The sequence below is a fragment of the Protopterus annectens genome, chromosome 9.part0, assembly GCF_019279795.1.
Source record: "Protopterus annectens isolate FY-2018-M chromosome 9.part0, PAN1.0, whole genome shotgun sequence".
NCBI lineage: Eukaryota > Metazoa > Chordata > Ceratodontiformes > Protopteridae > Protopterus > Protopterus annectens.
In genome coordinates, this window is record NC_056743.1 from 878,198,110 (window position 1) to 878,225,358 (window position 27,249).

A 27,249-nucleotide genomic window follows, 5' to 3' on the forward strand; every position below is an offset into this window, starting at 1 on the left:
CCTTTCCATAAAAACGTATTCCACTTTGGGCATTTGAGAAGAAGTGGCAACCCTATCTATAACTTGGGTTTGCTACTGCATTCGATGCGGTGCTTATTTGTGATACAGCCTCCACTGTATTTCACTAAGTTTCCCTTTGACACTCTAGCAAAGAATTTGAGATCAATCTCAGCAAGGTATTTTCACCTAACAGTGGTTTTAGCTTGTGTAAAAAAAAAAAAAAAAAAAAAAAAAGAGATCAGTGCTCCGCCCAGTTAACAAACACAAGAAAAAAAATGGTGCTCGAGTCCAGTAACTAGAATAATGTTGTTGTATCTTTCGGCTTTTCACGGTTAGGGGTCGCCACAGCGGAACTCCGGTCCGCTAATGATTGGCAGTAGATTTTACGTACTGAGTTGCCAGCCCTGACGCACAACCTTCAACGAAGGTCGCCCATTCACGCATGTCTCCATACAGAAAATGCTTTAGTTGAGAATCAAACAGGACGTCTTACTGCGAGGCAGCAGCGCTACCGCAGCACCACCACCACAGCCAGTAACTAGAATAATATGCTACAAATTTTAACAAACGCAAGTGATGTGTTAGAATCCAGTAACTAGAATAATATGCTCCAAATTAAAGTGCAGTTTACGAAAAACAAATTGTATGCTATTTTACTCAAATGTATTGTATTTAAACGCTTGCTAATGCTGAATATAGTAACTAGTCTTCTGCATACCTCTTTGAGCAAAAAATCTGGACTGTCTGGACAAAGCTTAAAAATTATGAGGGGACAGAGTTTAAATATTGCTGTTACAAACTTAGAAAGTTGACAGAATAGGTTTTGTATTAGCATGAATTTTCTGAAGGATGTGGATTCTTAAAACTCAAATACTTGTCATTATTTAATTACTTCAATCCTCAGCCATTTGTCAGAAAGGTTCAGATTTTAGGAGGAGCACACCAAAAATATGAGGCAAAAACCTGGACATTCTGCGAGATCTGTACAATTGAGAGGTATGTTCCGTCACACAATCATACCTTAAACATAGCAATCATATTTACAAGTACTATTTACACAGTTGAAAACTATCCTATCAACGAGCAAAGCCTCCATCTCCCATAATACCATGCGGCGAAAGACCACACGAGCCGTAAAACTGCTTAAAGACACCACCTTAACGTTTTCACGAAATGACTTAAGATCTCGCGAGAAGAGTGGGCTCTTGTGGGCTTTGGTGTTTTTGACATTTGCCAGGTCTTGTTTCGGTGGCGGAATATTTGGCCGGGTATCTTTTTCGGCTGCTGTTCACGGTGTTCGTATAGCAGTGTTCCTTCTGTATTGGTGGTTCCGACCTTAAAATAGCAAAGTCAGCATCTTGCCATGGCAGCAGACCCCAAATACGCCAACCTGCCAGGCATCGTAAGCATATCATATTCCTTTTGCTCTTTATCCATCTCTCCATTCTCCCACTGCATGGCTTGGTGGACTGCGGAGTTCTCTGTAGTAATAAATACACCATTACTTGTGTATGGTACAGAAATAGTGGGATGAGGACTCTTTTGGGCACTGGGTTTTATGAGTGGTTAATTCTCCGATAGGTGTTGATATGTGGCAAGTGCAGAGGCAAGGCGGAGATTGTTGAAATGGCTGGCACAGGGCATCCTGTAACAACAAAAGATGCTTCTGTGAGTGATTGGAGCGCTGTGTTTTGTTTTATTTTCTTGCATAGTCAGGATTTCACAGATAGAAATCGGATTCTTAATTTACTTATCAGCTTCCCTGCATACAATATTGTGCTTTTTGTGGCCAAATCAGATTGTGATTGCTTCCCTTGGTTAGTGATCCGGGCGTTGCCCGTAGTGATCAGGACTTTACTGGGATGTTTACTTTTATTTAAGCAGTTAAGAAACAGACTGAGACTTGTTCCCGTGTTAATCCGCTGCAAATAATTTCTGATACGAATTTGTGATCTGGATGGCACAAATCATTACATTATTCCTTAAAGTTGTCTGTTATATTGCATCGAGTTCTTTAAAAGCTTACTGGGATACTTAATATTTATAAGTTATAAAAGAGTTTCTATAAATCGTGCACATTAAGAATAATATTTTTTGCTACATGCATTATATTAGTTTTGACGTGTTGGATTAGCACAGTTGTCTGCTGAAGGTGGATGTCTCCTGGCTTTTGATATGGCTAGGGTGGTGAACCAACAACATTTTAATGTTATAAGAAAGGTAGCAAGATTTCCACTAAACCACTGGTTAGATTCACTGTGCACTGTTACGTCTGACTTAAGATTAGTAGGATAGTGCTGCAATGTTTAAAGGTTTGTGAGTGGTATTTAATTGTTTTGTGACACGATACAGGTGCTGTTAATTATCAGTGTAAGAGTTACAGAGGAGATTATATCAGGAGTATGTGATTGTCCATAGGAAAGAACTAACAACTGCTTCCAGTTTAGTCATCAGCAAACTGAGTTAGCCATAGACCTTGAACCTGGGGCTTGTTGTTGGAAAAGTAGATATCTTTGTTGTGTGAGCACTTCACTATATCCGTTTGACTGTCCAGCAGGCAAAGCATGTTTTTTTTTTTTTGTTGGGTTGTGGTTACTCATAGGATCATAGGTGGTTACTAGCATAATGGCCCTGGGGCCTTTACAAGCCTAGCCAAGAGTTTATCCCCAAAAAGAAACCTTAGTCAGCACCCATTGCCCTTGTCAGTGAGGGACACAGGTGGAACCCCTGGGACAAATTTGTGGTTTCTCATCCACTCATCAAGGTTGTGCTTGAAGAGGGTCAGTGAGGTGCTCTGTTTGATGTGTATGGGAAGTCTATTCCAGAGACGGGGCAGCCTCTGGGAGACAAACCTGTCTCTCCAGCAGATTTTGTTGATGTCGCATATTAAATTCAGGCCTTTTGAGCAGGTAGTGCATGAGGAATTAGACTTACACATATGGAGCATCTCTAGTAGGCAGGTTCCGAGATTGCCTTGTAGGCGAGACACAGATCACCCCTGAGCAATCTGTACGATACCGAGTAGAGCGATAGTGATTTGAGCATGTCTGCATAGGGCAGATGTTGGAGGCCATGGATTCTCTTTGTGAGGTACTTCAGTGGCCTTTCCAGTTGGTGCAGAGGTTTGGAGAGGTACATCCCAAATGGGGTGTTGTACTCAATTATTGGTGTAATGAGGGAGGAGTATAGAGAGGTAATAATATCCTTTTTTTCTGGATGCAGTCCCTTTTCTTATGAGATCAATCAAGTAAAATGTTATTCTGACCACTGCCCCATATGATTGTCGAATGTGAGGTTGTTATCGACCTGAGTGCTTAGGTCTCTCACCACAGGTTGTGTGCTTAGGGGGTTGCCATTGATGTGGTAATCAGTAGGGGTCATGTTTTTGCTGAATGGTATGATGATACATTTTTTTTTTTTTGCATTTAGCTTGAGGCAATGACATTGGCACCAGTCATTAGTTGCTGTGAGACCCACTTGCAGCATGTTAACATCATTTGGGGAGTCAATGACAGCACCCAATTTAAGTCGTCCGCAAACTTGGTCAGCCACAGGCCTTTTGTCTTTGCCTGGACCTCTGAGAAATAGATGCCAAACAGTAGGGGTCCCAAGACCGATCCCTAGGAACTCCACTAGTGCCAGGTCTGCTATTGGAGGTGGAGGTGCCTATTTTGACTTTGAGGGTCTTGCTGGTGAGCAAGTTGGCCACCCACCTGATGAGATAGGGATTTACGCCAAGTTGTGTTAGCTTTTCAATGATGCCTGAGTGGGAGATTGTGTCAAAGGCCTTGGTCAAGTCAAGGTAAGCTGTGTGTACTGACTTTCCCTCTTCCAGGGACTTGGTGACAGTCTCAAAGAAGTCAACCAGGCTCACCAGGCAAGGTCTGCACTTGACAAATCCAAACTGGGTGGGGTTAAGTGCTTGGAGATTGCTTGTGTCCTTGTTTATGAGATGTGTAAGAATAATGCCAGCATGGGGGAGTTGCTTGAAAGGTTTTGACCAGATGAAGTTATGCTGTATGTATAACAAGGTTATTGTCCATGAAGTTATTTATTTTGAAAAAAGTAGCTGGTTTTGGAGAGCTCTGCATTTGAAAAGCCAAATTTATTAAGAGTCTAGTATCAGAAAATTACATGTAAGTAATATATATGTGTAAGTTAATGGATTTGATATGATATGCTATATAACCTTTCATATAATGCACTTGAAGGTAATGGGCTTGTAGATGGCTGGATTGGTTCTGGGCCATTTTTGTGCACTGAGACAGTTTTCCAGGCATTGTGGACATGTCTAGTAATGAGGTTAAAATTGTCAAGGGGAGATCTGAACAGGCTACTGTTGGTGCTGAGAAGGAGGAATCCAAGTCCTTCAACAGGTACTCATGTCAGTGGATGCAGTGTTCTTTGTTTTGGGTACTACTGCAGGGGGAATAATCTTGTTTTTTGGGTGGGAGGGTAGCGGGAACAATGGGGTAGGTCAGTAGTGTGAAGCTGGAGGTAAAATTATGTGCTAGGATACTGGTCTTTGATAGCGTACATGGTATTGTTATAAACAAGTGTACAACATTGTTGGGTATTTCTTTTCAGCTTTCTAACATGGCTAAAGAGTACTTTATGGCTGTTTTAGTGCGGGGCAACAACCCTAAATTTGTATTTAACCTTACCCCTTTAATGATGCAGTTGAATCTCTTGATAATTTTCTCTAATGTTATTTTATGGTATGAAGATGGAGTTATTTCTTCTTTTTACTGAATAATTTGTTAAAGTAATAATTCATTATAACAGTTTTTTGATGGAGAAGGCCTTCTTTAATACCTGTTGTTTAGGTGAAAGTAGGAGTCAGAGGTAACATTGGCAGTAGTGGCAGAGGGATCAACAAGAGCAGGGTTACATTTGATCTTTCTGAAGTAACCTGAATAAAGTCACTGTTTTGCTTTGGAAAATCTCTAAACACTGTGGGATTTGTAGAAGGGGTGCCACAAGTTTTAAAGAATAAGAATACTTGTCAGGGATATGAGGTGAGATGTCTGGTGAGGTACAGGCATGGGTTGTATCAAGGTCAGCATCAAAGACATTGGAGACAGCAGTGGGAAGGTTGACAGTTTAAGGGAACTGGTATTGATAAAATCTAGGAAATTAATTTGTTACTATGTCAGAGTTATGCCAGGTTGATGGTTGAGTATTTAAAGACGCAGAATACAATGGTGTTCGTTTTGGTAGAATTGCCATGTAGTACATTTAGGTGGTTTTCATTGTCAGTGGGGGACATTAAAGGAGAATCTGTAGTTAGAAGTAATAGGATAGTTTAAGGATAATTTAGGGTGACTGTTTTCAATCTCAAGACTCGACTCGCTATTCTGTGTCTTAGAATGTGAAGACTGAATAACTGAAAATCTAGACTTGATATACTAAGTCCATGATTGCCATTTCTTGGAATAGTCCCATTTCTCAGAGATATTATTTAACTTGGGTGGTGTAGGGTGCTTGCCCCCCACTTTGGAAGTGCAGGGGGCTTACCTCCCCAGAAAAAACAAGTTTAAAGAAGAGCAATGTTTGATATTTTTTTGCCATGTTTGGGATCCTGCATTGCAAGTCTTGATAGCTCAATAGGGAGTTGTAATTTGGACCTGTCTGAACTCTAGGTTGGGATCAGATAGGGTTTATCTTGAGATGATGTGACCTCAGATAAATAATGCCTTCTCTGCAGGTTCCAGTAGATTTGAAGTTTGGAGTGAGAAGCACTGAAGCCAGGAGTTTTAGTAACTATTCAGACACGAATGTTAGAACAGTGCTTAACTTATTGGAGCATATGGTGATAACTTTTCTTGTAATTCCCAGAAATGAGTAAACAGGTGTAATGAAGAATTAATGAAGAATTAATTGCACATATTGGAAATGACACTGTTTGTACTGTTGCTTACTACTTAATTGTGTGACCATGACAGCAGTATAAATAAATGAGGATAGCCCCATGGAAAAATATGTCCTGTTGTGTCTTTATTTTGGATGGTTATTGTAGTGGTATGCCTGGAATTTAATAAGAAGGAGCAGACTGATGACTTTAAATTTGTGGAATGCTAGAGGAGTTTTCAGGCTATTAAAGTACTTTTTTTTGGTCATGTTCACTGAAAGTGATTGCCAGACTGTGTGGTTGTATGTTTAGTTTTTGTATTTTTTTCTAATTTGCAGGAATGACTGACTGTGCTATTGTTTAACTGACGTAAGTATATTAGCAAATCTAATTTTGTTGCTTATAGAGTTGCTGACCAGTGTTTGGGAACAGGCTTGAAGCTAGCTAGGAGTTTCAACCCCAAGAGACCAGGAGGTGCTCTCCTCTAAAGAGAGTTTTCCTTGCAGTAGGTAACTGCTCTTTTTTTGTTAAATAATTGCATTCACTTCAGAAATTGTTAAGCAGATAAAATGAGCTCCAAAGAATTTACATGGTGCCATTCATATTTATTTATTTATTTTTGACTTGTTAACCAGGGTAGAGGATTGCACCATCCCACCCTCCATCCAGTACTGTGTGTGCCCCATTGTGCTACGAGTTACATGCAGTAAAATTATTAGTCAGTTTCTATATTTTTTGTTTTTATTTTATTTTATTTTTTTTTAACCTGGGTAGGGCACTGATCCGCAGCCCAGGAGTAGAGTGGTTTGCTCATAGTTAGGCAGTAGAGGTTTAAAGAATCGAACCCTGGATCACTGGACCCTAGGAAGCAGCTCATTATCGGCAACTTAATCCTGTGCACCAACTGATATATGTAAAGAAGGGGAGTGAATGGTCAATACCAATGAGCCCATCTTGCCAGGAGTGGTGATCTGGTTGGCGGCTGCCTGCCAACAATATGTGGATACTTGTGTGACAATGAGGATACAATCAGAATATGAGACATGGGTTTGGTGCTCCCAAGCCTGTGATGGTGGCTTTCACTGAGGGTTTTTGGGAATGCGTGTGTAATTGGGAGAGTGCAAGAGATCCCTGCAGTAACAATGGTCACATCAGCCATCAGGCTGTGGGGTTAGGAAAGAAATAAAAATATCCTCAAAACCTACATCCAGACTGATGTGGACTACTAATTAGGGAAGGGTGATGTGTAGTCTCTGTCTAGGGGATGGTTAGGTCCATGTTAAATATGGATGTTCCCTGTATGGAGGATGGTGGCAAAAAATAACCCATAGACAAGGCTGAAGACACCCTCATTGGGTGTCAGTAGCATGATTAGATGCAGGCAGGAGCGCAGCCTCTTCTGTGTCAACCTGAATTATGTCCATCTCTTATCACTTTTTGCAGGGTGCAGGTAGGGCTGCCTTGCTTTGAGAATGAATGGGCTTAAGGCCTGTGGGGGGGTAGGTTAAGGAAGGCAGGCATGGAGGGGGAAAAACAGAAAAAAAATATGAGTTCTCAAAATATTTTTAGGGTTAAATGCCAGAACTCCTTTCTTATCAACATTTAATTAAATTATACATTTGCAATGTTTTTTGCATGAGAACAACCCCTCTGCAGTCCTCCTTATATGGAAGTACTGCACCCCCATGCTAATATATAATATCTGTGACTCAAGCTTTCTTCTTGTTTGAATAGTAACGCATCTTTGTTATATTGGTTTAACTGTTGTATTGCACAGTAGATGTCCATCCATTTAAAACCAGTAATGCCAGTATTGTGTGCTTCCCAAAAGTGCTTTGCTACAGCACTTTATTTAAAGTTATCTTTAAATGTTGCAAAAGGTTCTAAAATTCTAACTTTTAACATGCTTGGTAATTTTTTCCAGTCTAAAGCATTTTACATGGGCAAAATACAGTAATATATGTTGTAAACCAATCAAAAAATCTTGTTTAACCTTACAACCCATTTTATGTATGAAATGAGCAAGATTAGAGGTAATGGCATGTTTACAAAATTCACACTTTTTGCATGTTTTAGTACTCGCTCTTCCACCCGCAGAAAAATATTCAGTGACACATTTTAATTGTTGTTTAGTCGAATCAGACTGTTTGTGTCCTAAATTGTATCACGCCAGGCTTGTTTGTCAACAGCTGCTTTGTTTTACTTGGAAATACTCAATCCCTTAAACTTTTACCTGCTAGGTAGAGATTTGAGGAGGTGCTGAAAGATGAATTTAAAAATTATACAGTTAACATGTGCAAGCATTAATTTCTGTGGTACTAAAAACCATTCTCACTGAGGCACAATATAATGAACTAGCCGTTTGACTATGTAATAAGAGTAAAGGAGAAAGAACGAATTATTCATAGATAATACATGTCTAGATAGTGTATTGCATTATGGAATCAATACCGTCTTAGGAAAGTAGTTGGTATTGCATTATGTAATTAATACTGTCTTAGGAAAGTAGTTGGTACAATGTGGAATGTAAACTAACTTCCTTTAATCTAAAATAAATAGTAAACTACTAAGAATTAAATATTCGGGTTCCTATTACAAAATCGAAGAGACTGAAGATCGAACAGCTTTAATACTGGAAATTCCGTTTTATTGATGTGTTTTTTTGTGAGATCCCAGTACAGTGAAGATCTGAAAATTTGCCCTTTCCCTTTCCTCACGCAAGTGCGATCTCAGAATTGGTATATATAATTAGCGGGGGGGGGTAGGTTTGGGGGCACAGCCCCCGAAAAAGCAAGTTCGAAGTGTGGCATTTTCGATTTTTAAGCCTTTCGAACACCAGTCTTTTCAATGTTGTAATATAGACCCAAATATTCATAGGCTGTAGAGAGTGCACTGGCTGACATACATTTAAGGACTGATTATTTTCTTACAAAATACATATTTAAAAGAAGGATGAAGTTGTTTAAAACGAAAACGGAGTGCACATTTCGTTTATGTGCTTTATTTTTTGCTGGTTGTTCGTTGGTGCTAATAAACGACTGTCTGCTAAAAGTCTTTAGTTCGTGGCTTTATGATTTCACTGTTCGGAGTGTAATTTTGTTCTTTTAAATATGTAATCCAGAAAAGGCAAAGGGTAAAAATGCCCAAAATACTGATAAAAAACAAACGGTAGATAAGTATGCAAATGGAAATGCCATAGAAGCACCAAGGTTTTTATCATTCAAGTAAAGGCGAGATTGAGCCTAGAGGTTTAATAATGTCCTAGTTATCCGCACAGTCCTTACATGACATTGATGAGGCAAATATGCTTTGCAGGCTGCTGTAAATGTTGGTATGGAGACTTCAGCTCTTATACAGGTGTGAAGTGAGTTCCAGTTAAATTGGAAGAAGCTGCTGGATTCTCTGTCTCCAGATTTAAATGATTTTTCTTTGTTTAGGAAGTATTGATTTGTGGTTCTTCTCAAAGGTGTATACAAGGTTAACATGTAGGACAAGTCAGACTAGCGATTTTTATTTATCAATTTATGAGTAAGATGGAGTCTTACAAAGTAGAATTATTCAGCTCAAGTTCTCTAGAATAAGATGATGAGGGGAGAAGGCTGGTAGATCAGCTACTATTGTCTGTTAAGAGCAGTTGTAAGCTTTCATAGGTATTTATTAGGCTAACGACAACAAGGGCTTTTTAAAGTATAGCCATGCATCACAAATCTCTGACAAGTTCTGGTAACCATGATAAGTGTAAGCAGGGGCTTGGAAGGTGAGACATTTACAAGTAGGGGCCTGGGAGATGAGCCATGTGTATTAGAGACGCAAGTGCCAAGCCAGGTTTGAATTTCATGTTCCACATCCAGTTGTTCCAAGTTACACTTGAATTGGGTTAGGGAAGAACTCTGCTTCACATGGATAGGGAGCCTGTTCCAAAGAAGGGGTAGGCTCTAGGCTACATATCTGTCTCTTCAGCAGGTCCGGTTTGTATCACAAGCAAGGTTTGTCTGTAGAACTGGTTATTTTGGTGCTGTTTGTTTTGTGGATATGCAGGAGGCCCATCCGAGTGGGGTCTGACAATGCCTTATATGCGAGGCATAGATCTCTCCTCAACAGCCTGCAGGAGACAATACAAGGATAGGGCCTTGAGGCAATCTGCATAAGACATCTTACTTGTGCTCTGTATTCTTTTAGTGAGGAACCTGTGTGGATGTTCTAATTGTTGAATATGCCTGGTTAGGTACATACCAAATGGGCGTTGTACTCAATGACAGGTCTGATGAATGCTGACTACAATGGAACAACTTCCTTGGACCTAGATTCTGTACCTTTGTTTATAGGTTACACAACCTAGAATGATTTCCTCACTACTGTAGACACTTGGTGGTCAAAGGCTAGATTACTGTCTGTATGTCCCCAAGTCCCTGACTACTGGTTCAACACTTAGGGGTGTGTTGTCAATGTGGTAGTACTTCCCTAAGGATACTATTATGCATGTCTTGGCATTTAGTTTTACTCCATAACCCTGGCACCAGTTGTTTGTCTGTGTCAACCCATCCTGGAGAACATTTGTGTGAGTAGGCGATTCAGTGACTGCTCCTACTTTGCCATCATCTGCAAATTTAGTGAGCCAGAGGCCACTGACATTAGCCTTGACTTCAGAGAAGTAAATGCCAAAAAGGAGTGGTCCCAGGACTGAGCTCTGAGGGACTGCACTTGTGACTGGCCTCTTTGTAGAGGTGAACTCCCCAATTCTAGCTTCCTGGGTCCTGTCTGTGAGCCAACTGGCTATCCACCGGGTTACTTAAAGGTTTGTACCTAACCTTTTAAGTTTGCCAATAATGCCTGAGTGGGGTATTGTGTCATATGCCTTGGCTAGGTCAAGGTAGGCAGTGTGAAACATTTTGCCATCATCCATTGCTTTGGTGACCTTCTCAAAGAAGTCCACCAAACTGAGTAGGCATGACCTGCCCTTGATGAAACTAAATTGGTTTGAGTCCAGTGTCTGGAGGTTTCCTGTGTCATTACTGATAATTGCCACAGCTTTACATATTAGACTAGTGAGACTTATGGGTCTGTAGTTTCCAGGGTCTGCAGAGGGCCCACTTTTCCTTAGAAGATTTTTTAGATTATGCATGGACAGCAGTATGTTAGTATTGACAGATGTGTGGTTTCTTCGATAATATGCTTTGACTATGGTTAGTGGAAGGGTTTGTTTCAGTACAGGTTCCTGTTTGTTTGTTTTTAATTGTGGCATCAACATGGTCCTGAAAGCTTAGGTTACAATCACTAATGATTCTGAGGTGGTTCCATATACTTAACCCTTCTGATGTACCTAGGATGATTTTGCTAACAAGTATCTAAGCAACTTGGTTTCTGTGCTGTTTGTGTCCAGTAGCTTGTGAATGATTCACAAAGCCAGGTGCTGTGGAGTGAGAGGTTCTTCCATGCACAAATTGCGGGACAAAGACTGTGGACTAACAGCAATAAAATCAGAAATGTTGGCCTTATTTGGCCTGCAGAGCTGATGGTGTTACTGAACAAGCAATCAGCAACCTATGTGAAATACTAATGCACAATTCATCTGTGAAATCAGATGGAGGTTGTGTCATGCCTGTTGCATTGTGCTGTAGTGCTAATGTGCACTGCACAATCATACTGTACCACTGTCCTTCACAGTTAAGAAAAAATATTGCTACCAATTGCAAAATGCCCCTAACTGGAAAACATTTATTCTGAAATGCAAAGTATTGTTGCATCACATGTTTTGGCAGCAAGGCTGATATGCTTAATTGCCCAGACCTTGCATGTAGCACAACCATCTCTCCAAACAAGAGGTTCATTAGTACACTGAGAGGTAGCTTAATGGAAAACTAGCTGTGCAGTTGTATTAGGGCACAGCAGGAAGGATTGCAGGGGGTGGTAATGCCACATTTGCAGATGCAGATGGAGTGTCTGCTTTAGAAACCTGTTTAGGAGCATTTGACATTGCAGCATCAATGAACATTGTGCTGTGTTCACTGTATTGTAGCATGCAATGCTATGATCATACACTTGTGTGCCCCATATGTGCAACACTTAACCACAGCATAGTACCATGCTAATGAAATAGAGTGAACTAAGCAGTTCACTTTGGAAATATCCACTGTAAACTGCTCCTTTGGTGCATTCTGTGTACACTGACATTCTAAATAGAAAGCCTTGCTTGCCTGCTGTCAGTTTTTGTTGGCTTGGGGATCTAGTGTAAAAATGTACAAGGAGGTGTTGGGACATTGTGAAGCAAAATAACTTTGCTCCGTGTAGTCAGCACAGAGTGTTTAGGTACATGACAAGTGCGTGACACTCTCTTTACAGTAAAACAGACTGCCAGAGCTGAAACATCCATTGCAGAGGGGATACATGGAGTGTGGGTGATCACTGTTACTATAAGTGCTTTGTGCATGTCTTAATCCATTGTACATGTGGTTCCCCTATATTGATAATTCTACATTACAGTGATTCTTTATGATTCACTTCAGTGGTCAGATTATAAGACAACTGATTACACAAGAGTTGTACACCACTTGTAAGACACTTGTATGAATATCCTGGATATTTAGTAAATTATAATTAAACCATATGTACAAGCACATTTGCTGTAAGACTCAAAATACTGATTGCTCTGTAATTTTCCATATTTCATTTACCATTTCTAAACTTTAGTACAAGTTTGATATATTTGTACATATCAGGAACATGATGTCGCTTAGAGATTGTTTTAGTAATGGGTAGCAGTGTTTGAAGCTGATGTGTAGGTAGGCTGTCCATTGATTCTGTTCTATGATCTTCTGTTTTTGTCAGTAGTGCCCTGACATTTTGTGTCTTAGCATGTGTGCTTACTTTAAGGAATTTATTTTGCAAATTATTTTTTTAAATTCTTTTGGTCTGTAGCAGAAGGTGTTGTGTTTGAGGGGAAGTATGGTATTTAGGAAATGTTGGAGAGCTGTCTTGTACTCTAGTTGGCTGGTGACTGGGTACCAGTCTTGATGATGTCTAGTAAAAGTTTGCGAGAGTTTTTCCTTTATAGGAAGAGATCTGTATTATTTTTATGATTGATAAGAGTACATGTTTAGAAGGTGGAAGTTGTTGTTGTGTCTTTCGGCTTTTCCCAGTTAGGGGTCGCCACAGCTGAACTCCGGTCTGTTAATGATTGGCAGTAGATTTTTACGTGCCAACTTGCCGGGCCTGACGCACAACCTTCAACGAAGGAACACCCATTCACGCATGTCGCCACACAGAAGACGCTCTGAGAATCTAATGGGACAATGTCTTACTGGAAGGCGACAACGCTACCGCAGCACCACTACTGCAGTTTAGAAGGTGGAAGTAATAATGCTATTTCAGTCACTAATTAGAGGGGGGTTAGGACCTCTCTTTATGAGATTTTTGAGGGAGCACTTGTTTGCATCCAGGCACAATAAGGTATATTTTTCCATGGATATGGTTTAACTATGTCGGGGATGCTGTGATTGCGAGGCTGTGGGCTCACAATCTGTGCTATTTTTACTAATTTATATGTGATGAATGGGCAAATAGTTACCAAAGAACTATGCAAGAGACAATTGGCTTTAAGCCTGTATGGTTAATACAGGCTGCTGCCTTGGGTTATAGCCAACTCATGCCACACAAAATAAGCTTTATGCTGACCACCTGCAGAGCGTAGTTATTATCACTGGATCTTGGACACCATGCTTTGAGCCCAGTGCCGTCTTGCAAACAGTGATTGACACTTATCCAAGATAGATTTGCACAAACACATGCATACTATTTTCCAGGAGGGCTTAATGATATATCTGCAGTACCAATACTCCCTTCCTTGCCTTTATGGTAATACCGTCGTCAACTAGATCACTCTAGTACACCAAAACACAATGTTTAAACTTAAACAAAACACTATTAAATCTTGATAAAGTAGCAGTAACTTGTGCAGTAATCAGTCAAAAGGGCAAATCTAACAGTTTTTAGTAAACATTCCTATGCACATGTGGTTAAGGTGATTAATAAACTACCAGGTACAAACCTTTAAATATAAATAATATGAATTACTTGAAATATAAAAATCAAGCAGTTCACTTTGGAAATATCAACAGGTACAAACTTGCACAAGAGAAGTACAAAATAACACTAGTCATAGGTGACTCTATAGTCAGGCACACTGATGTCCCACTCACCAAGCTAAACAAGGAGAAGGTTACTGTCAGCTGCCTGTTGGGTGCCAGGATCTACCACATAACCCATGCACTCAGGTCACTCCACAGGAAGTACAAATATGAATCTGTCTTTGTCCATGTTGGTGTGAATGACCCGAGACGTACCTCCCTGGACTACATGAAGAGAGACATGGAAGAGCTCTCCGATCTTGTAGCCCAGGCAGATATGACCCTAGCCCGGAGTAGCATTCTGCCATCGCCCCGAATGATACCACAGTACAAGGGCAAAATGATTGACTTCAATAATTGGCTAAGCTTCTGGTGTCATTCTAAGGGGATCCAGTATCTGTCTGCTTGGGATGACATGGTCGACAGACCACGATGCTTTGCCACAGATGGCCTGCACCTGTCGCCCCTGGGATTCCGGATATTGGCTAAGGCCCTTGCTGCCCCTATAGTGCCTTTTTTAGGCAAGGTTCAAATAACAAATTCACCACCATAACAGGAACAGGCAAGCAAAAACTGAGGGAAATGCTACTCGATGCTAGAAGTCTAAATCTCAAAATGCACTCATTCCTTAATATGGAGAACATCGATATCTGTGCAGTGACTGAGAACCCGGTTCAAGGCTCCAGAGTGCACCCCTGCACTACCAGGCTATAACTCATACCACACTTTTTGGCCATGTAACCTGGACCGAAACACCAAAGGCAGAGGTGTGTCCATATTCATTAAGGATATCCACACCTCCAGGCTAGTTGCTCAGCATAATGCATCCGAGGTTATCCAAGTGCAACTAACTCTGGGCAAAACTGCAATCCAAATTGTAGCTTGTTACAGATCCCCCCACCATGCCCCAGGATTCCCACTCCTCTTTTCTTGATGTACTGGAAAATATTAGGGTTCAACCAAACACCCTAATAATGGGCGACTTCAACTACCCCACCATTAACTGGGAAAACTACTCGTGTACCAACTCCTTAGCTCAACGTTTTCTGGAATTCATAAACTCCAGTGCCTGGATCAACTTATCCATACCCCCACCAGGGGCAACAATATCCTAGACCAAGTCATTACCAACATGAGTGACCGGTGTTCTACACCTGAAGTCAACTCCTCGTTGGTCCGATCTGACCATAAGCTAATCACCCTTGATATCCACATCCCGCCCTCACCCCCCATTAAGGAAACCATGGTAAATAATTTCTCCAAAGCCAACTTCATGCTTCTTAAGACAGAAGTGGTGAACTTCATGACACCCATGCAGATGGACAATACAGTTACAACTGCTGAATCCTACACAAATGCACTCTATAAGCACTTACACAAGTGTATGGATCGTGCTATCCTCCAAAAAAAAGGAAGCCAGTCTGGTTGTCCCTTGCCATAAACAAAACCGTACAACAGAAGGAAGAAACTGTTGCAAAAGAGAGTAAAATCCCATGAGTGGAGGAGCTCCCTGGTCAGCCTCAGTAAGAAGCTGAGATCCCTTATAAGATCCTTCAAAGCTAGCTACGAAAACAAAATTGCCACTAATTCCAAGGACAACCACAAAGCATTCTATAGCTATGTCAAGAATCTTGATGGCAACACCCAGATCTGCTCTGAGTTGCAGCACAAAGGCACGAAAATTACAGAACCAACTGATATTGCCAGCATCCTGGCAGATAGGTTCAGTGCTAACTTTAGCCCCCCCACTCCCTAAAGGGCCCATATCTATACAGGAAGAATGCAGAGTCCCTGTAATCACAACTACGCAGGCAAAAGCTGCACTCTCTAAAGCCAAAAGCACAGCATCCATGGGACCGGACAACATCCCAGGCTGCGTTTTACAAGAACATCAGAATGAACTGGCTCTCCACTTAAGCACCATGTTCAATAATAGCCTAGCATCATGCTTTGTGCCCACTGAATAACGCACAGCAACAGTTATCCCACTGCACAAAGGGGGAGCCACCACTGATCCTGGGAACTATCGACCTGTTAGCCTGACGAGCCTGGCCTGCAAGGCCATGGAACATATCATCATGGAACTCATAAACAAAGACATTGGTAACCTCCAAACTCTGGATCCCACCCAGTTTGGGTTTGTGAAAGGCAGATCATGCCTCCTGAACCTGATCGACTTCTTTGAGGCAGTCACCAAAGCCATACATTAGGGTAAGGTGGTTCACACAGCCTATCTTGACCTCGCCAAGGCTTTTGACACCATCCCCCATTCTGGAATTATAGCTAAACTCACTAAACTAGGTATAAATCCCTATGTCACAAGATGGGTTGCCAACTGGCTCACTGACGGAACCCACACTGTAAAAGTTGCAGACTCCAAATCTGACCTCAAAGCAGTGACAAGTGGAGTACCACAGGGTTCCGTCCTGGGACCCCTCCTGTTTGGTATCTACTTCTCTGAAGTACAGGCTAACACAGAAGGCCTCTGGCTAACTAAGTTTGCAGATGACTGCAAACTAGGAGCCGTAGTCAAGTCCCCAAATGATGTGGACATCCTACAGAAGGGCCTCGCTGAGACAGATGCCTGGTGTCAGAGCCATGGCCTCAAGCTCGGTGCCAAAAAGTGCAATGTCATCCCCTTTGGTAAAAACTCTGTACCCATGAACTACCACATAGGCAGCAATCTACTTAACACCGAATGTGTGATAAGAGACCTTGGGACCCAGGTGGACAAGTCACATTGCCACAGTAGTCAGGAAGTCCTTCTACATGGCACACCTCATCATAAAAGGATTCTCATCCAGGAAAAAAGAGGTCATTGTTTCCCTCTACTCGACACTCATTAGACCCATTATGGAGTATGACACCCCTTTTGGAATGTACCTTACAAGACATCTGCAGCAGCTGGAAAGGCCACAGAAGTACCTCACAAAGAGGATTACTGGCCTCAAACAAATGCCCTACACTGACCACCTCAAAAAACTCCAGCTTTACTCCGTAGCATATCGCCTACTCCGAGGTGATCTCTGCCTAACATATAAAGCTATGTCAAACCCAGAGCTGTTGAACATGCTACACCTAAAGAAATTCCAATCCCTCCGAGCTACACACTCTAGGGACCGAAATCTTGTCACCACAATAAACAGGCCATGCTGGAGGGATAGATTCCTGTCCCAGAGACTTCCCATACTCTGGAACAGGCTACCCATCTATGTCAAGCAAAGTTCTTCATCAGCACTCTTCAAGAAAAATCTTGATGAGTGGATTGGAAATAGGAAATACACCCCAGGGATCACTTCTGTGTGTCTGCTCGACAGTGGCACAGGAAGATAACTTTCTTGGGTGGCGTAAGCCAGGGAACCTTGTTGGCTAGGCTTACGTAGGCCCTTGGGCCGATAGCCTAGTAGCTACCTATGAACCTATGAAATGCTTTTAAACACGTAGGCGGCATACAGTAGAACTCTAACAACGTATCTAGTCTTATCTCTACCAGTAACTAAAAAGAAACATTTTCTGTTTGCGTCTTGTTGAAAGCCCAAACAGTAATTGTAATCTGTACATGCTATGCAATCCATCCTAAGCTTTGCCCAGAAGTGTACTGTGTATAACAGCTGTTGCCCCTTCTAGCCGTAGGCAGTATTTTCTGCTTTTCTTCAAACATGGATAATGCTATGTGTGTGTGTGTGTGTGTGTGTGTGTGTGTGTGTGTGTGTGTGTGTGTGTGTGTGTGCCTCTGCATGCATTTGTGCACAAGCATCTGGAACTATCCATTAAAGTCTTTCTTTGTGCGTAGGCAACCTGCTAAGAGTTGAAGAGGATTTCTAAGCAGATTTTCTCAGATAAACCCACAAAAAAGCTGCAGAAGCTAAAAGCCTTCTTTTCCAGATAAATCTGACTCCGATATATGTGATCCAGCTTCCCTTTCCCCTCAGTCAGACTCTCCTGTCCCTTCTGGCCAACCCTTTCCTTCTCTGTTTGGCATGAGATAACCACAGATGCCTGGGTTCTCTCCATCATCCAACACATTTTTATCACAGCTTGGAATTCTTTTCCTCCATTTTCTGGCCTTCCTCAGCCGCCTCCTTCCTAGCTTCCTCGTTATACTTTGGTCCTAAGGGATCTTTTGTAACAGGGAACCTACCAACCTGTTCCCTTGTCTCACCACGGAATGGGTTTTTATTCCCGAATGCTTCTGGTTACCAGGAGGCCCATCCTGTCTCACCACCTTTCTCAAGGTTCCTTCCTTCAAGATGTCATTTCAGTCCCTCCTCCCTCTTTTGATTCCGTGAGCTTTTCTGGTCTACCTGGATTTGAAAGACGCTTACCTAAATATTATTTACCATCTCTTCAGGAAATTGTTATGCTTCTTTTTCTTTCTCTTTCTCTCTTATTATCAGTTGTCTTCTGTACCTTTTGGTTTTTCTATAGCTCCAAATGTATTTACCAAATGTCTAGCCCCTGTAGTAGCCTTCTGCAGACTTCAGGGAATTCCTATATTCCCATATTTGGATGACTTTCTGATTCAACCCCCCCCCCCCAGCATCTTTTGCTTCAAAATGTACACTTCATTATACTTCTGCTGCATGTGTGGGATTCACCATCAGTCTCAGTCTGTGTTGACTCCATCTCAGGACCAAGTATTTTTGCACTTCAAGATTCAGATCATCCAAATATTGGTTTGCCTTCTACTTCCCAAGATCTTTTTGACTGCCTATTTCCAGTCCCTTCTTCCTCTTCCAGTTCTTCCTCCAAGGGTGTTTCGCCAAGCCCTGGGATACATGGCATCCACCATTCCCATGATTCCTTTGGCACAACTACATACAAGGAAATTTCAGTGGTATCTCAAAAGACTGTTTGTGTTCAGCAGTGCCACCCTCTGGAGTTTCTGTTTCTCAAATTGTAACTCAATTAGCAGATTTAGTGGTTTTCTCAAAATCCAGGTCTGCCTTTTCAGGTTTTTATTCCTACTGGAGCTGCACACAGATGCTTCTGATCAAGGTTGAGGAGCTTCCTCCAACAGCTGGAACTTCTGGGGTCTTTGGTCCCATAAACAGATGTCAGACCACATCAATATCAAATAAATGAGGACTGTAAATCATGGCTGTTAGTCTTTCACTCCCTTTAGGTTCCAGGACCTGTAAAGATTTTTTCAGACAATGCCACAGTTGTGTGGTACATCAACAAACGGGGTACAAAATATTGCAGTCTTGCAGGCTGGATGTTCAGGCTTGGAATTTTTCAATCCACCATCACCAGGTTCTTCAGATGGGTTACATCCCTTCAGAGTACAATCTAGTGGCAGAATCTTTGAACAGAAATAGGGCACATCCTCACAAATGGATGTTTCACAGGGAGGTGTTCCTGGACATTGTACTTTGGTGGGGTTAATCCCATAGCTGGCCTTAGGCATAGGCCAACTAGGCGGCCGCCGCCTAGGACGCCGCTCTAGCAGATGTGCTTTTTCAGTATTTATTTGGTGTAGGTAGGCCAGGTTGGGGACACTGGGTGGTGTGGGGGGGTGCCGTGGAGCCTTTTTGCCTAGGGTGCCAGTTGACCTAAGGCCGCTCCTGGGTAATCCTCCAGTAGAGTTTTTTGCCTCTCCTCTGAACAGACAAATTCTCCATTTCTGTTCCGGAGTACCAAGTCCACTGTCTTGGAAAGTGGATGCCATGTCTTTTTCTTGGAAGGGGGTGTTTTTGTATGCCTACTCCCCTCTTTTTTTTACATCCCAGGGTCTTGCAGAAGATCATGTGGGACACATCCTGAATCTTGCTGGCGACTTCCTTTTGGCCCAGAGAGCATTATTTCTCTCCTCTCTTTCACCTAGCCAGGGGCAATCCTTACAAGTTACGTCCCAGGATGGTTCTTCTCACACAAGACATGGGATTTCTCATTTACCGTCACTTGCCCACACTTCAGCCGACACTTTTGGTGATACGATTTTGATTCCCTTCAGGCACCAGTTTTCTGCGGGCATGATCCAGGTTTTGCAGAAGACCAGAAAACCCACTACTAGGAAATCCTATGTAGCTCAATGGAAGGGATTTTCTGTTTGGTGTTTATTTGTGTGACTTGATCAGTGCTGGTTTGGTGTAGTGTTCTCTTAAAATTCTTTTATCAGCAATTTCTGTCTTTCTGTCTCTGCATCCACCTTTTGGCTTCTATTTTTGAAGTCAAACAATTCCTAAAAGGCATTCTTTATATCAGGCCCCCAATAAAACCCAGTCCTCCATGTTAGGACCTTAATTTTGTCCTTGAAAAATTGACTTGTTCCTCTTTTTGAGCTCATGTTTTCTTCCTCCTGCAGCATTGTATAGACAGCTGTATTGTTGGTGGCTGTTACGTCTGCCAAGAAGGTTTCAGAACTCCAAGCTCACATGGGAGGTTCCTCTTTTTTTGTTTTTTTCACCAGGACAGGGTGTTTTTTCATACCAATCCTTCTTTTATGTCCAAGGTGATTAATGATTTGTCCTTGAATCAGTCTGTTCATCTTCCTTCTTTTTTTCCTTCTCCACAGTGCCTAAAAACAGCATGTGTGAGCACTACAAAACAGATATGTGGGTGAGCCTGATATGAAAATAAGGTACATAAGAAAAGTTGGAGGTGGAATGCAGAAGTCTAGAAAGTCGTCAAAAGAAAGGAGTGCAGGAAAAAGAGGGAGACAGAAAAGATGGACCACTCTAGGAAGAAATACTGGTTGGCTAATAAGCTAAGAATGAAGTTAAAATAGCAATGAACAGGATATCGGAGGCACTCTACCAGTTTCTGGAAAGTGACTTAGTAGGTACCACAAAGAAATTCTATATCAGGTTGCAAGGCAAAGACAAAGTTAAAGAAGATAGTCAGACACCCATCATGAGGGATTCCAGCAACAACCTGCTCAGTGATCCACAGGGCATCAGAGGCAGATGGAAGGATTACTTCCAGCAGCTTCTGAATGAAGAAAACGCCACAGACTCTTTACTGTCCCAGACACAGCCTATGATGAAAGAAGAGGAGACCACTCTAGAAGAAAGAATAATGCCAAGGATAATGAAATCAGGGAAAGCAGCAGGCTCAGATGAGGTCACACCAGATGTAATAAAGATGCTGGATGATATAGGGGAGAAATTACTCCATAGGGTACTCCTAGCAGTGTGAAGAGAAAGGCATATCCCAGATGACTGGAGAATAAGCATACTCATGCCAGTTTATAAGAGTAATGGGGATATCCACAGTTGTGGGCAGTACAAAGGTATTAAACTCATATCATATTGCATGAAAGTTCTAGAGAGGATGATTTATAGATAGATATGCAGAGTAGTAGAGAGTAAGATGGGAGATGAGCAGTTTGGATTCAGATCAGGATGCAGTACAACTGACCTGATGTTTGCAGTGAGACAGATAGTTGAGAAGAAGTTAGAAATAAGGAGAGAGTCCAGCTGGACATTTCTAGACTTGGAGAAATCGTATGACAAGGTCCCAGGAAAGGTGGTTTGAAGTCCCAGAAACATAGAATTAGTGCAAGCTATGTACAAGGATCCAATGACCCAAGTATGAACAGTGTTCAGCCTCAAAGAAAGGTTCCCAGTGGGAGTGGGTGTCCTTCAGGGTTCAGCTCTGAACCCACTGCTGTTCATACTGATGATGGACAACCTTGGCAAACAGATCAGAGGGGACAGGTTAACAAGATGTGACATTATAAGTGGAATCTGAGTAAGAACTTCAGCAAAGGATAGGGGAATGGAATGAAAAACTGAAGGGACATAGGATGAAACTAAGTACAGATAAAGGCTGTGGTAATAGCAGCAAATTAGGAAAATCAGAAGAAGCTGAGAATTGAGATGGAAGGGAAGATAGTGGAACAGGTTAATAGCTTCAAGAATCTGGGAGGACTGGTTGAGGAGAAGGAAAGTCTGAATGAAGAGGTCAAAGCTAGAATCGGAGGGGCTGTAGCCAGCTGGCATATAGTGTCTGGTATAGTGTATGGCAGAAGAATGCCAAAGAAGCTGAAAGCTAAGGTGTACAAAACACTGGTGTGACTAGTACTACTGTATGGTACAGAAACCTGGGCAGTAAAGGCAAGGAAGGCAGAAGTGATGGGCCTGAGAAGGATGGTAGGATGCACACTATGGGATAGACGAAGAAATGAGGACATAAGAGCAGAAGTCATAGTAGCTCCAGTTGCAGAAAAAATCAAAAAGAACAGATTACAGTGGTTCAGGCACATGGGCAGAAAAGACAATCTGGTGAAGAAGATTTGGAATAGAGGGGAAGAAGGGAAACAAGAGCATCCAGCAAACAGGTGGATGGATTGTGTGAAGAATGCATGAGTGTGGCATTGAATCAAGAGAGGTGGGAACAGTTAACGTGACGCACCGACCCCATGTAGGAAAAAAAATGGGGGGGAGGAGGAGGATGATGACTTCTAGTGAGAAGGTCCTACACACCTTGGATTTACATAGACAACTCTGATATTGCTTACATTTTCTGATATGTTTTGTCTTATTCGAGCAACTTTTTATTTCTTTTCATGCCAGGAAATTGGGTTTGGCAGTGTCTAAGCAAACCATCTCCTGGATTTCTAAGGCTGTTTCTTTTTGTTCTTCCTTTCATGGTAAGCAGCTTTCCTCTTCTGTTTGTGGTCATTTTGCCTCTTCTGGTGCTTTTTTCAAGGGTCTGGATACTAGATCCATTTTGAAGGCTGCTTCTTGGGTCTTCTGTTCACACTTTTATCAAACGATAAGTTAATGGCAAATCCTGCCATGGCTCTGGAAATGACAAGGCTATCCTTCATGGGTTTGTGGAGGTTTCCTCCTCCCATATTTTATAGTAGTGTTTGTACTTTTCCAAGAGTGAAGAATGCTGTATTAGTAATAACACAGTAAAGATGTACAAGATCTTACTATAACAGCAGAGTCCTACTTCTCAGTGTTGCAGTTTTGATCCCTCTCTCCTGTCCCCTATTATTTTCTGTTGCCCTACTGCTGGCTGAGGGGTTTCCTATTTCATTCTTATCTCCTTCTTATTCCTTTGCTGGATGGGCGTGTTTGTTGTTTTCAATGGGGTTCACCTGGTTCTCCTGAGCACTTCAGTTCAGGGGATTAGACATCCGTACATCACATATGTACCTAGTACCTTGCATGTAGGACATGAGTCTGACATATGATGCCTGGATGGTGTAAAGGCTTTGGTATACTACCCAGATGTTAGGCCATGTTTGGCAGGATATCCTAAGAGTAAAGAATATTGCAGCAGTAAGATGTAGGACATCTACTGTTATGGTAAGGTCTTACACAGCTGTACTTTTGGTCTCCATTTGGTCCACTGGCCTATTTCTTAGTGTATGTGTTATGACTGAAAGAATCCTCATTCTAATCACATTGATGATTCTGCCTGTGTGTATGTTTTTAGTATTCTCCCCTCTCTCTAGTATTCCATAGATTTTCTTTCTTCTCTTCTCGAAGTTATTTTATATTGTATCACTTAATGCGTATCCTTCATATATTCTCTGATATTTGGGGCATTCACTCTCCTGAATGTGTCCAACTCCTACTTTTCCCTCTCCTATCCTGACCATCACTGTCTTTTTCTAGTTGCATCTAAGCCCTGTGGTCCTTTCAAACCTTGCAAACACTGACATTAGTTCATCTGTGGTCATCTCAACATAAAGCAGCATATGCATACAGTCATCTGCGTACGTTATGAAACTTGACTGTACTCTTTTCCTTACCTTTAACTTTTTTATCACTTCATTTGCCATGTTGTATATAGCATGATGAGCCTTGAGCAGAGGGGACATGCTGTCCGAGATCCTCACCTCATTTAGTGCCATGGAAACTTCTCTGTTTACCATTACCTGTATTTCTGTAATAGAAAGCTGTAATGTAGAGGTACAAAATTTACCAGTAACCAAAACTTTACCTCACTGACCACAAACGGACAAACACTCCAAGGTTGACCAGTAACTATCAGTAATTTGAAATATTTTTTTTTTGGTTAAGCACTTTTGTCTCAAACTGAGACTTAATCAGAACTGAAACTGTAAAGCAATTACCACTTTTAAAACCTAAGCAGCAAGTGAATGGATAGATCAATTTACATCGCCCTTTCCCTTAAGGGAGACCAAACCAATGGCTAAATACTTCAATAAGTGTAAAAAAAACAATTTTTGTAAACATCAACAACTTACAACAGTACATCTCAAAAAAACACATAAGTATTATATACATTAATATCATTGACTATGACTACTAAGAGAACCATATCTAATAAGTAATAGTTCATCTAATGAAAATACAAAAATGTTTTAAATGTTTATAAACTTCATAAACCATTCATTGAAATTAACTCCCAATGAATTAATAGAAAAACTCACGAAAGTTTTGCTACCCTTCGTTTTAATACAGGTACTAGGGAAAACTCTTTGGGTGGCCATGGTGGTGCAGCAGTTAGCGTGGTCGCCTCACAGCAAGAGGTTCTCTCGTTCGATCCTTGGCTTGGGTGCCTTCTGTGCGGAGTCTGCATGTCCACCCTGTGGTTGCGTGGGTTTCTTCCAGGTGCTCCAGTTTACTCACACATACTGAAGACATGCTGTAGGTGGATTGGACACTAAACTGGCCCTAGGCATAAGTCTGTGTCTGTGTGTCTGTGCCTTCTGTGGAAGGTTGGGTGCCGGGCTGGCAACTCGACACCGTAAAACTCCATGCCAATCATGAGTGGACAGGTGATCTGCTGTGGCGACCCCTAACCGTGGAAAAGCCAAAAGAAGAAGACTAGGGAAAACTCTTCATTTAATCTCAACTGCCAGCAGTGTTTCCCATCATCCACCCCTCAGATTCTGATCAACTTTTTTAATCACCCAAAACAGACATGAGCTAGACTTGCAATGTAGTGTGTGCTTATAAAGTTCATTAGCGATTAGCCGCTTCTTAATATCATAATTATGCTCGTTTATTCATGCTTTCAAGGCCCTTTTAGTCTTTCATACATAAAAAGAAAATCATTCTGAACAATAAGCTAAATAAACTACTCCTTTTGGCCAACATTTAAAACAGTGACTCCCCTGGAGTGTTTTACACAAGGTAGGTCTGTTCCGAGACTCGAAGTGGGATATGTAACAGCATTGTTTGTACATTCTACACCTAAATGTTCCTCCCTGTTAGAAAATTCCATAGATGTTATGATCATTGTTATTCTTTTCTCTTTCCAAAATGTTGTTAATGTTTTCTCCCCTTTTGTATGTGAAGAAAGTGGATTTAGAGAAACCGTGTAAAGTGTTTGGTGTTTGGCATTTGGGGAAAAAATATTACAATGTTTTAGAATAATTCCTTGCATATCCCTAGAATGTTGACTGTATTTCTAAAACAAATGTCCTATTATAGTCCTCTATGTTCTTTTTTCTTTTGGCTTTTCCCAGTTGGGGGTCGCCACAGCAGATCACCTGTCTGCTCATGATTGGCAGTGGAGTTTTATGGTGTCGAGTTGCCAGCCCGGCGCCCAACCTTCCACAGAAAACACACACACACACACACACACACACACACACATGCATGCACTCACGCCTAGGGTCAATTTAGAGTGTCCAATCCACCTACAGCATGTCTTTGGGATGTGGGAGGAAACCGGAGCACCTGGAGGAAACCCACATGACCACAGGGAGGACATGCAGACTCTGCACAGAAGGCACCCCAGCCGAGGATCGAACCGGAGAACCTCTTGCTGTGAGGTGCCAACGCTAATTGCTGTGAGGTGCCAACGCTAACTGCTGCACCACCGCGGCCACCCTATGTTGGTTTCATTAAATGATTCTCCTGGGGCAACATTGTTGTCGTTTGTCCCAAGTAAAGGGGTAGATTTTGTCTCCCAGGAACATTTAGGTGTGGAATGTGTAAACAATGCCCTTACATATCCCATTTAGAGTCTCTGAACATGTATGCTGTGTGTAAAACACTCCAGGGGAGTCGCCATTTTAATTGTTGGTCAAAAGGAGTAGTTTATTTAACGTATTGTTCAGAATGTTTTTCTTTTTTAGGTAGGAAAGACCAAAAGGGCACTGAAATCATGAATAAATATCATAATTATGTTTAAGAAACGGCTAATGACTAATGCACTTTATAAGTATACATTATGTTGTAAGTCTAGCTCATTTCTGTTTTAGGAGATTGAGCAAGTTCATTAGAATCCAAGGGGTGGACAGTGGAAAACCCTGTTTGAATATAGAGAGCTGCTCTGGCAGTTAAGGATACATACACATACCCTCCCAGGATCAAATGAAGTGGTCTCCCTAGCACCTGTATTAAAGTTAAGGGCAGCAAAATTTTAGTGAGTTTATTTCAGTGAATGGTTTATGAAGTTTATAAACATTTGAAACATTTCTGTATGTTTTTTAAATTATTATCACTTATTAAGATATGGATATTTTAGTATTTATGATAATGATATTAATGTATATAACATTTATATGTGTTTTTTGAGATGTATTGTTGCTGTTGGTAGTAAGTTGTTGACTTCTACAAAATTTTCTTTGCACTTATTTAAGCATTTGGGCATTGGTTTGGTCTCGCTTAAGAGAAAGGAAGCTATGTAAGTTGACCTAAAAAATCCACTTGGTGCTTAGGTTTTAAGTGGTAATTGCTTTACAGTTTCAGTTCTGGTGAAGTCTCTGAGACAAAAGCTCTTAAACCAATAAACTGTTTCAAACTATTGATTGTTACTGATGCACCTTGGAGTGTTTGTCCAATTGCAGTCAATGAGGTACAGTTTTGATTATTACCTCTATTTCCATCTCATAGGATTATAGGAAGTTACTAGGCTAATGGCCCTAGGGTCCTTACAAGCCTAGCCAAGTTCTACCCTTATTTCCATAATCAACACCTATTGTGTTTGTCCAAGAGGCACACAGGTGGAACCCCCGGGGTGAATTTACAGTTACGCATCCAATCGTCCAGATTGCATTTGAAGAGGGTCAATGAGGTCCTTTGTTTGACATGAAGTGGGAGCTTGTTCCAAAGGTGTGGTAACCGCTGGGGGACAAATATGTCCCCTAGAGGTTCTATTGATTGTCACATACCAGGTTAAGGTCTTTAGACCGAGTAACCCGTGTACCATTTGACTTGCATATATGCAGCATTTCCAGTAAAGCAGGGTCAGAGATTGCCTTACATGCAAGGCAGAGATCTCCTCTGAGTAGTCCGTATGAAACGGAATAAATTGACGGTGATTTCAGACAATCCACATAGGACAGATGCTGAAGACCTTGAATTTTCCTTATGAGGAACATTTGTGGTCTCTTCA

The 27,249-nt window shown here is 41.5% G+C and overlaps 1 protein-coding gene across 1 annotated transcript in view; it reads left to right on the forward strand.

Annotated features, from left to right (window-relative positions):
• The first annotated feature begins 1,178 nt into the window (after nucleotides 1-1,178).
• Nucleotides 1,179-27,249, forward strand: part of DCTN2 (dynactin subunit 2) — a 767,074-nt gene continuing 741,003 nt past the window's right edge. Inside the window, 1 exon segment of the mRNA XM_044083609.1 lies at nucleotides 1,179-1,402. Coding sequence (XP_043939544.1) covers nucleotides 1,364-1,402 — 39 coding nt within the window. The 5' untranslated portion in view covers nucleotides 1,179-1,363.